Source organism: Xenopus tropicalis, chromosome 3, assembly GCF_000004195.4.
Source record: "Xenopus tropicalis strain Nigerian chromosome 3, UCB_Xtro_10.0, whole genome shotgun sequence".
NCBI lineage: Eukaryota > Metazoa > Chordata > Amphibia > Anura > Pipidae > Xenopus > Xenopus tropicalis.
The window spans coordinates 100,780,118-100,792,128 of NC_030679.2; the positions used below are offsets into that span (position 1 = coordinate 100,780,118).

General features: G+C 42.1%; 1 protein-coding gene across 1 annotated transcript; it reads left to right on the top strand.

The window, feature by feature from the left end:
• The first annotated feature begins 242 nt into the window (after nucleotides 1-242).
• Nucleotides 243-6,701, top strand: rsl24d1 (ribosomal L24 domain containing 1). The gene is made up of 6 exons (NM_001126668.1): nucleotides 243-345; nucleotides 2,336-2,449; nucleotides 4,664-4,736; nucleotides 5,786-5,849; nucleotides 6,012-6,097; nucleotides 6,429-6,701. The coding sequence occupies exons 1-6, from the start codon at nucleotides 265-267 to the stop codon at nucleotides 6,500-6,502; spliced, it is 492 nt and encodes a 163-aa protein (NP_001120140.1). The 5' UTR covers nucleotides 243-264; the 3' UTR covers nucleotides 6,503-6,701.
• The last annotated feature ends 5,310 nt before the right edge of the window (nucleotides 6,702-12,011 follow it).

The following is a 12,011-nucleotide window of genomic DNA, read 5'->3' on the forward strand; positions in this document are numbered from 1 at the left end:
TTAGAACAGTCCCGCAAGCACAGGAAGGAAAAGTCGCAGGATTCAGTATTCGGTCTAGCTTTTGTCGGAACGCTCAGACCTTGAGTATATGCTTTAGCACAGGCTGGCACGCAGCTTAGTCCGCCGGCCATTAGGTGTCGCTGTGGCGGGGAGGCGCACAAGCCGTTCTGGCAGTGAGGGGAATCTTGGTGATCGCAGGTCCGATACTTCCTTTTCCAGCTGCTGCTGGTAGCGTGTGGTCGGTCTCGGTTGTGAGCCGCCACCATGAGAGTGGAAAAGTGTTACTTCTGCTCTGCGCCCATTTACCCGGGGCACGGGATGATGTTCGTGAGGAACGACTGCAAGGTAAGCGGGGCTTGGGCCGCTCTGTGGGTTGGGTTGCGCATGTCTGCCAGTACCAGCGGGTAAACACCAGCAGCCGCCGGATACACTGGGCTTGGAGCCTCTCGGGGGGGTGGGTTGGCAGGAATAATACTTTACAACTGATAGTAAAGGACCATAAACTTATGGTAACTACACATTTTCTCTATTTATATGAGAATTTTTGTCAACAACAGTATTTAAACCTTTTTCTTAATGTATAGAAACTGGATGCATTGTATTCTAAAATACCTTATCTGCTATTTAAACCAGTCCCTTATACCAGCTTTATTATTTTATCTGTAGTAGTATTTTTAAAAGTTGACACTTTATAAATACTAAATAACAGTAATAATACTAGAAATAAAAAAAAATGTTGTTACTGGACCTTTTAAAATTGTGGTGTCAAATCTGTGTCTTTCAGCTTCAGTTATAAATAAATCAGGTGAGGGCTGTGTGGGTTATTGTATTGTAGTTTGGTTACTAAGCAGCTTTATTACAACAAGTTGTTGGCCAAGGATTGTAGTTGTTGATTATAGTTTTTATACTCATAGGGTACAACTTTGCTGAACATAGGTATACTGAATAGGGTTTGTGTTAGAAATGAATTCAGCCAGAAAGCATTCTCTCCAATTCTTATCTTAAATGGCCTTCAGATGGGGCCCAGAAAGGGACTAACCCCCAGTTTTGGGAACTTTTGCATTAAATTATCAGTGTTTTGTTTTTGTTGTACAATTCTGTGTTGATGCTTTGAAAATGCTTGATGATAAGCGTTGTTTATAGTAGTAATAACCTTCACCATCTCTTTAATCAGGCAAGATTGTTTACCTGTAGAGAAAATGAACTCTATATAATTTAGTCCCTCCCTTCCCCTAGCTGCCAAGCGAGCGGATCTTCTCCCGATATCCCCCACATACGGGTGGGCGATATTGGGGGAATCTAGGGTAATTCGATCGTTTGGCCCTGGGGCCAATCAATCGAATTATAATGGCGGGTATAGGCAAAGTCGGTCCTGGGAACGCATCAACGAGCTGTTGCGGTCCCTGATCCAACTAGATTTTTTAACCTGCCCGATCGAGATCTGGCCGATTTCAGGCCAGATATCGGTCGGCAAGGCTCGTCGGAAGTGCCCATACACGGGCCGATTAGCTGCCGAATCGGTCTAAGGGACCATTATTGGCAGCTAGAATCGGCCCGTGTATGGGGACCTTTAGAGTAAGAACCCACGGAGCGGTTCAGTTGCCCGCAATAGATCTCTATCACGGGCGATAAACTGTGCTGAAATGGCTTTCCACTGGCAGCAATAAGAGTCGCTGGTGGAAAACCCTTCACATCACTGTGTTTTCCAAAGTTGCACGGTCACCTGCAGGAGGAAACTTTGCATAACTATGGATTACCGAAGCGATGCAAAGGGTTTTCCACTGGTGACTCCTATTGCTGCTGGTGGAAAGCCATTTTGGAGCAGTTAGTCGCCCATGATAGCAGAGATCTATTGTGGGTGACAGAACCGCTCCGTGGGTTCTTACCCTAATCAGAGAGATTAGCCGCCCGCAATAGATTTCTGCAACATCAGGCGACTAATCTCTCCAAAATACCCTTTCACTGGCAACAAAGGCAATGTGTTGGCCTTTTTCACCGGCGATTCCCTTTGTTGCCAGTGGAAAGGCATTTTGAAGAGATTATTTGCCCACGGTAGATCTCTGGTACTGCTGGCGACTAATCTCTCCATGGGAAATTAGCCTTAAGGTGGCCATACATGTAAAATTCACTATTGAATTCACTTTGGATTTAAGTGTATATTGCTTTTAATATGATTTATATTCTTCCCTGCCAGGCTTTTTTTTTTTTTTAGTAAAATATAAAGAAATAGTTTTGAAATGTATTAAGCTTTAGCCTGATGCCAGCGTAGGGGCTGATTCCTGGCCTGTGGAAAAACACAGTCAATTGAATTTACTACTTTTTGCTATCTGTTTAGGTTTTTAGATTCTGCAGATCAAAATGCCATAAAAATTTCAAGAAGAAGCGCAACCCTAGGAAGATCAGGTGGACCAAAGCGTTCAGAAAATCAGCTGGTAAAGAGTTGACCGTGGTAAGTGTTGATCTGTGCTCTCGCTTGGTCATTTTCTTGATGTGGGCCCTTGTATAGTGTGGTATTTTTTAAGTGGATTGTCGTTTTTCTGAAGTGTAATAGAGGCTCTTCTACAGTTAAGGGAAGTGATACTATTTGTGGCAGAAAATACCCCTCATAACACTATGCTGCCTGCACCTAGAGGAAGCTTTCGGTGTGGTCGCCTTTTTGAGACACACATGCACTTAATGAGCAAGCACCCTAGTTAGCTTATTAAGCGCATGCATATGACATAGTATTGTGTGTATTAGACCAGTGTTTTTCAACCTTTTTTGGGCAAAGGCACACTTGTTTCATGAAAAAAATCACGAGGCACACCGCCATTAGAAAATGTTAAAAAATTTAACTCTGTGCCCAGCAGCAGTGCCCCCCTAGTACACTGGTGCCCAGCAGCAGTGCCCCCCTAGTACATTGGTGCCAAGAGCAGTGCCCCCCTAGTACATCGGTGCCCAGCAGCAGTGCCCCCCTAGTACATTGGTGCCAAGAGCAGTGCCCCCCTAGTACACTGGTGCCCAGCAGCAGTGCCCCCCTAGTACATTGGTGCCAAGAGCAGTGCCCCCCTAGTACATTGGTGCCCAGCAGCAGTGCCCCCCTAGTACATTGGTGCCAAGAGCAGTGCCCCCCAGTACATTTGTGCCAAGAGCCAGCCCCCCTAGTACATTGGTGCCAAGAGCCAGCCCCCCTAGTACATTGGTGCCCAGCAGCAGTGCCCCCATAAGTCAGTGTGCCCCGTGGCCCCCCCTAATACATTGGTGCCCAGCAGCATTTTACTTCTGCTCTTCGGCGGCTTCAGCAGCATCTTCCCCTCTGCACTTCTGCCTACACGCGACCGCACACAGGCCCTTTTATAACGTTGCGCCCCGTGCGTACTGACGTCACCCGTACACACGGGGCGCAACCAATGACAGGGCCCGGATTTTATTAAAGGGGGCCCGAGCTACTAAGAAAAACTGTAGCATCGCCGGGCCCCCTTTGAAAGTAAAAATTGTGGCCCTGCCTACTGCACACCAGGCAACACACTGCACACACTAGTGTGCCGCGGAACAGCGGTTGAAAAACGCTGTATTAGACCACACCTGCAGTGGGGGAAACATTTTTCTGTGGTATGTGCCAGATTTAGTTTTCTTTAAATTGTTGTGCTGAATTTACTGAAAAATCACTTTCGTACAGCTTTGTCGATCAACACGTAAACATTTAAGGCTTCTTCGTCAGTCACCACTCGTGTCCTTTTTTATCTGCAATCTCATTGTTTTTCTGCAAATGCGGTCTTGTAAAGTCACAACAAAAAACTTAATTGCAAGCAAAATTTTAAAAATACAAAAAAAACTATATATTGAACTTGAATGCTCAAAAAAAACAATTCCCAGCAGGTTTTGGGTGGCATCATTTTCAATTAGAATTTTCACTTTTTTAAGTTGCTGTGCTTCTCTTGTTCTTTCCTAATGCTAAGTACAAATTCAGCTACTTAAAAAGTGGAACTTTATGTTGTAGTATCTTAGTAAATCCTCTGGTTGCTAGATTCAATTTGCCCTGGCAACAGGCAGAAGATTCAGTAAGAGAAAACTGCTAATATTCCAAATGAAGAGCTGCTGATCAAAAACCTAAAAAAATTCCAAAATCTCACCAATTGTTAATTATCTCACAATATAAGGGCTGTAACACAGGGGGAGATTAGTTGCCACGCAACAAATCTTCCTTGTCGTGGGCGTCTAACCTCCCCGAAATGCCATCCCACCGGTTAGAATGTAAATCGGCAGTGGAATGGCATACACGGCACAGCGACTTCGGCAAATCACAGCGCCACGAATGCTATTCCACTGCCGATTTACATTCTAGCTGGTGGGATGGCATTTCCCGTCGCCCGCGACAAGGAAGATTTGTTTTGTTGATTTAATCTCCCAGTGTGTCACAGCCCTAACTGTCTGCATTATACCTTTCATTTGACATGAAATTTACTAGTCACTAAGTGTTTCATCTCTGTCGGTGACAGAGCATCTGGGTATTTACAATACCTATAACTTCCATATGAGCACTAGCTATTGTGTGTTGTTGCAATGTTTGATACATATATACAAAATTGGTATATAAAGAAAATCACTTTTGCAGATAGGAAATAGATGAATAGTTATTTTACTCATACAGTTAGGCTTACAGTTTATCATATTTTGTACACAGGATAATGCATTTGAATTTGAAAAGAGAAGAAATGAACCTGTCAAATATAAGAGAGAATTGTGGAGCAAGACAGGTAACATTCCATCTTCTGTTCACACATTCTTTAATCCATGTTGTTAATATAAAAAAATATCTCATTATGGAAAAGGAACAGTAGTTAAAGGAACAGTAACACCAAAAAATGAAAGTGTATAAAAGTAACTAAAATATAATGTGCTGCTGCCCTGCACTGGTAAAAGTTGTGTGTTTACTTCAGAATGTCTACTATAATTTATATAAATAAGCTGCTATGTAGCCATGGGGGCAGCCATTCAAAGAAGAAAAGGCACAGGCACATAGCAGATAACAGATAAAACACTATTGTATTCTACAGAGTTTATCTGCTATGTAACCTGTGCCTTTTCTCCTTTTTTCCAGCTTGAATGGCTGCCCCCGTGGCTACACAGCAGCTTATTATATAAATTATAGTAGTGTTACTGTAGCAAACACACCAGTTTTACCAGTGCAGGGCAACAGTGCATTATATTTTTATTACTTTAAAGCTCTTTCATTTTTTGGTGTTACTGTTCCTTTAATTGACCAGCTGAACTTTTTGTCATTATATGACCACCTACCTCTTCTACTACTGCTACTAATACTACTACAGATTTAACAAGTACCTTTATATTCTATTGTTAATCATTTTGAATCTACTTTAGGAGTGTTATTCATATACTATTTGTTGACTTTTTCATCTAGTGATTAGGAGCATTGTTATTCCACTTTTTTTACATTAGGAAATAAATTTAGTGTATTGACAGTAAAGGATAATACAGGTATGGGATCATTTATACGGAAATCCGTAATTCTGAGCTTTCTGAATAATGGAAAGGCCATCTCCCATAGACTCAATTTATAAGCAAATAATTCACATTTATATAAAATGATTTCCTTTTTCTCTGTAATAATAAAACAGAACCCTGTACTTGATCCCAACTAAGATATAATTAATCCTTATTGGAAGCAAAACAACCCTATTGGGTTTTATTAATGCTTAAATTATTTTTTAGCATAAAAAGAGTATCTTTAACTTGTTCTATGCTGTATTTGTTTTTATTAACATTCTCCTTGCAATATTTTTAGTCGAGGCAATGAAGAGAGTGGAAGAAATCAAGCAGAAGAGGCAGGCCCGGTTTATCATGAACAGGTAACATAGTAACTTAGGTTGAAATAAGACATGTGTTTATCAAGTTCAACCTTTTATGCCTATATAAAGACCTCCCTAACTGCTAGTTTTATCTCATTACCAATTGTAAATATAATTGCAGAAAGTGTTACAGAGTTTTTCATAATGTTTTCTCTTCCATAGACTGAAAAAGGGCAAAGAGTTGCAGAAAGCACAGGATATCAAAGAAGTCAAACAGAATATTCATCTTATTCGGGCTCCTCATGCCGGTAAGAGTTGTTTAAAAATTAGAGTTCTTCGCTATTGTTTTCCATGCAAAAGGCTTCACAGTATACTGAAATAATAGCACAGTGTTGTAATTTTTTTCAGCACTTTCCTCTCCATAGGTTGTCTCTGTCAGTACCCACTGACAGAGAACGCCTGTTTTCACTGCTCTGCCTGCGAGCTACTATATAAAGCTTTGCTGATTGGTTGCTAGGGTTACTGTACTGAGACAAGTCACCCTTTGCATCTTTTATTTTAAGCCACCCTTTTGTAATGTTCAGAGTTCTCAATTACAATTCTTGATTTTAAATGTAATGTTTTTTGCTTGATTTATAGGAAAGACAAAACAACTGGAAGACAAAATGGTTCAGAAATTACAAGAGGATGTGGACATGGAAGATTCTTCCTAGGCATGTGCATTGGCATCTGTTGGTCATCTTTGCTTTCATACCATCATCTTGTGCGTTGTGGAAACAATATTTTGTTTGCACTTTGGACTGTAACTTTTTTCGCTGGTTGTCAGCAATATTGTTCAGAGAATGAACGCGCAAACAGCCAAATAATTGTGTGTACCCACTGGCTGATAAATAAAAACTTTTATTTACTGAAGGTGTTCTACCAGTAGCATTTAATATGTGCTGTTACCATATTTCATTAAATGTATTTTTTATTTTTTAAAGAACAGAAAAGCAAATTAGATTTGATATTTATTTCATTTGTGCAGGGGCATGTTCCTCTGGAAAAAAAAAAGTTTTTTAATATTGTGATATTCGTATCTCGTATAGATCAGCCCCAACATGTATATTCATGAATGCTCATTCAAATAACTTTGACCTAGATATTTCTGCAGCCTGGCATAGCTTGCCTGCCCAAAAAAAAGTCATCCATGCTTCAAGTAGCACAAAAGTCCTGCGTTATAACCACTGAAGAGGCATTTGCACACTATTGACTGTCAAGAACTGGAGCTTCTCATGTGATTGCAATGTTTGCCTCGAGGGTTGTCTAGAAGGTTTTAACAGTTTGTTCTTTAGTTTAAAATATCCAAAACAACCGCATGTGCCATAATTCATACAGGAAACCTAACATCACCAGGGAAAATTCAACAGCCTCGCAGTGAAGAACTATTTCCTTCAGATATAAAAGTGTAGTATCCAAAAGTGTTTAAGTAACACAATAGATTAACATCGACAGTTTTTCTTCATAACTTAATTGTTCAATTCCCTTTACCAACAAAAAACACAGTTGTCTTAGACTCTGATAAATATCATTTTTATATTTTTAAAGCTTACCTGTAAAGTGCCAGACACTGGAACATCTGCTTTTGTCTTACTCTATATTCTTTGGCCCTAGTCAAACATTATTTGTAAGATATGCAGGCAGGCACCCAAATGAGCAGTCTTCCAGACAGGCATGTAAAATTAATAAGTTCATATGTTTTACACAGACAGGAGCAGCCTGGTCAAACAGGTTGACTGTTCTGGATCTGGAGGCAGCCAAGAAACATCTATATGTGAGCAAGGCCAAAGTGAAATCACTGCATTTGGATTCTGTTAGAGTGGCAATAACCAATAGAAACTGGATGTTTTCTCCAGATCTCTAGTATATATTTGTTTAGCACAGAACACAGGTGTCTCCATATTAGTGCTGGGCGGTATACCAGTAAAAACCGAACACCGTTTTTTAAAAAAAAAACGATATCAATTTTTTACATACCCCCATACCGGTGTGCGCGCTTCCTGGCAATTTTTCCAAATACTTCCGGGTGCGCACGTGACGTCAGCGCCATCGCTAGGACGCATCATTCAGAGTCGGATACCAATGTTAGCTGTCGGGGGTGCCTGCGGCTGCCTGGCCAGTAATTATATTTTATGTGAAGGGGATGGGGGGGTGTTTTGGGTGGGGGGTTATATTTATGTGAAGGGGATGGGGGGTGTTTGGGGTGGGGGGTGTTTGGGGTGGGGGGTTATATTTATGTGAAGGGGATGGGGGGGTGTTTGGGGTGGGGGGTTATATTTATGTGAAGGGGATGGGGGGGTGTTTGGGGTGGGGGGTTATATTTATGTGAAGGGGATGGGGGGGTGTATTTATGTGAAGGGGATGGGGGGGTGTTTGGGGTGGGGGGTTATATTTATGTGAAGGGGTGGGGGGTTATATTTATGTGAAGGGGATGGGGGGGTGTTTGGGGTGGGGGGTTATATTTATGTGAAGGGGATGGGGGGTGTTTGGGGTGGGGGGGTTATATTTATGTGAAGGGGGTGGGGGGTTATATTTATGTGAAGGGGATGGGGGGGTGTTTGGGGTGGGGGGGGTGCTTGCGGATGGGGGGGTGGTGGGGGGGGGGTGCGTGCGGATGGGGGGGTGGTGGGGGGGGGGGGTGCGGATGGGGTGGCGGGGGGGGGTGTTTGGGGTGGTCACCTAATCATGCATGGGGAAAAAAAATACCGTCAAATACCGTGATACCGATATCATTTTGAAAAATACCGTGATATAAATTTTTGGTCATACCGCCCAGCACTACTCCATATCTGTTATTCTCTCCAGAAGGTTCACTGTTATCGAATAAATAGCATTACCTTGGATGTATAGGGCACTGCTAAAAAAAAAAAAAAAAAAAAAAAGGCGATGTGGCGACTGCTTTACTTCTAGTTAAAACCTGCATTTTCTCTATGTGAGCGGAGCGTGCTGCTGAGATTGTACAGTGGGAAGCAGACTGAAAGTCTTGTCACCAGAGGAGCTGCAGCATGAGCCCTACCAATACATGATAATGTTACTTATTTTAAATATACTTATAACATTGATATTTCTTTATGGTAAATTATCTCTATGGCATATGTTTAATGTAAACAAAAATTGTGTTACTGGTTCTTTAAGAGTAGACATGAAGCCTGGAAAGCTTCCATTTGCAAGGCTGGAGTTGTGCCCATTTTAATGCCAACAATTAAGGCTGTCTCTTGAGTGTTTGATTCTAAAACCAGGTAGTAACTGCAATACTCCGTTTTCTCTGTTCCTTGGGCTATTGTTATCAGTAATTATTATCGTCTGTTGATCAGATTCTTATTGATGTTCTGGCCACCATGCCAAATGTTGAGAGATAAAGAAAAGAAACGTGATACTAAAACTTGCAGGGAAATGCCTCTATCTGTTATTGCTTCAATGGTGTAAATTTGTTGTTATTTTAGTTAATAAAACATTTAGATTTAAAAGTAAAAGGGGACATATTGTGTGAAAAACAATATTGTGCCAATGAATTCTAAATATAGAAGGAATGCGCTTTAAAAAGTAGTTTTTTGGGCTGATTTATTGTAAATGTCACCAAAACCCCCACTACTCCGGCCCATCTGTTCCACTTCGTGTTGCCTCCTTTCCTAGGTTTTGCAGGGGGGCTGGCTGGCAGCACTACCTTTTAGGAGCCAATCAGCAGCTAGGCTGCGAGGACACACCCGCCCCTTACTTCAAACATGGACATGGACCTGAGAGGCTCTATAGGGAGCTCCAATAAAGGGGCCTTTTTTTCATAGTAATTTTTAGACCAAAGTGAAACCAACATATATTATTCATAATTGTCTACAAGAGTTTTTTTCATTTATCCTTTATATCTCCTTTAAAACCTCAGCAGACTTCTTGTGCCTGGCAGTTTTATAAATGTTGGGAAGGTTGTACCCAGATCTAGACTGGGATACAAAACAGACCCTGGCATTTTAAGTACAGAGGCCCAAACAGCCCCCCACCAGCCCATTTAATAGTGACTGTCCATTGCATCTTACAGCAGCCCCTCTGGCATTTGCCAGAATTCAGTCAGAATTGTACCTTCTTTCCCTATAGAAATTGCTGGCTGGATGTAACTGTGGGATTAATATTTTCATTTCTTCGCTATCAAAATGATGTTTATCACATGGCTCTGGCCCTACAGTGTTAGCACTCTTCTTTAAAGTCAGCAGTAATATTGCATCTGTGGGTTTTATTTGACATTTTGTAATGTCTTCTTGTAGTTCAGCTATTGCCAAGAGCTGCTAGTTTGAAAGCTCCAAATAGATTCATTGGCACAGGAAGCCCCTAGGTCATATGTCACATGATTTTAACACCCAGTGAAGATAGAGAGGATACGTAAATTCCTGTAATGACCCTGCCAAGCAGTTTTGATGGGGTGGATTGGGTCGGCAATAACACATCTCTACTTTACTAGCATGTGCTAGTATCCCTTTAAACTGCCAGAAATAACATTTATATACTGTGTTTAGTGCTGGAATTATTTTAGCCATCTTTGCAAGTTTGATTCCCTGGTGCTAGGAAGTTCCAGTCAGCATCATACATAGTGTCCTGCTAATGGGGTAAAAGTATATATTCCAGTTCCAGTCTATCACAGCATGTATCTAACTGGGTGGCTATGTTAATGCTACATGAATAATTGTCAGTTCCTCTGAATTTCCAGATCTGCAGGAGCTTTCATTTCTCAGCTGTGTTCTGTTTATTACAGATGTTGGCAATGATAACTGCTTTGCATAAGAAATGACTGTAACATTAGCGTAGATTTAATTCACATATGGCTATGATCTGTAATAACTAAATTGTCTGGCTCCCTTATTAGTTGTAAGGGATAAACTCCTAGTCATATTATATATACAGTGGCTTGCAAAAGTATTCGGCCCCCTTGAACTTTTCCACATTTTGTCACATTACAGCCACAAACATGAATCAATTTTATTGGAATTCCACGTGAAAGACCAATACAAAGTGGTGTACACGTGAGAAGTGGAACAAAAATCATACATGATTCCAAACATTTTTTACAAATAAATAACTGCAAAGTGGGGTGTGCGTTATTATTTAGCCCCCTTTGGTCTGAGTGCAGTCAGTTGCCCATAGACATTGCCTGATGAGTGCTAATGACTAAATAGAGTGCACCTGTGTGTAATCTAATGTCAGTACAAATACAGCTGCTCTGTGACGGCCTCAGAGGTTGTCTAAGAGAATATTGGGAGCAACAACACCATGAAGTCCAAAGAACACACCAGACAGGTCAGGGATAAAGTTATTGAGAAATTTAAAGCAGGCTTAGGCTACAAAAAGATTTCCAAAGCCTTGAACATCCCACGGAGCACTGTTCAAGCGATCATTCAGAAATGGAAGGAGTATGGCACAACTGTAAACCTACCAAGACAAGGCCGTCCACCTAAAGTCACAGGCCGAACAAGGAGAGCGCTGATCAGAAATGCAGCCAAGAGGCCCATGGTGACTCTGGACGAGCTGCAGAGATCTACAGCTCAGGTGGGGGAATCTGTCCATAGGACAACTATTAGTCGGGCACTGCACAAAGTTGGCCTTTATGGAAGAGTGGCAAGAAGAAAGCCATTGTTAACAGAAAACCATAAGGGCTCTGGCACACGGGGAGATTAGTCACCCGCGGCAAAACTCCCTGTTCGCGGGCGACTAATCTCCCCGAGTTGCCTACCCCTGCCATCCCACCGGCGAACATGTAAGTCGCCGGCGGGATGGCAGACGCGGCGGCGCGATTTCGCGCAAATTGCAGCCAAGAGGCCCACGACTCGCGAGTCTTTTTCGGCGATTTCCTGAAATCGCCCCGCCGCGTCTGCCATCCCGCCGGCGACTTACATGTTCGCCGGTGGGATGGCAGGGGTAGGCAACTCGGGGAGATTAGTCGCCCGCGAACAGGGAGTTTTGCCGCGGGCGACTAATCTCCCCGTGTGCCAGAGCCCTAAGAAGTCCCGTTTGCAGTTGCAAAGCTGGGAGAGACATACCCTAAAAGCCTGGCAGCTGTAATTGCAGCAAAAGGTGGTTCTACAAAGTATTGACTCAGGGGGCTGAATAATTACGCACACCCCACTTTGCAGTTATTTATTTGTAAAACATATAGCACTTATATTGTAGTGTCACCCACTGTGACGTACAGCACTTATATTT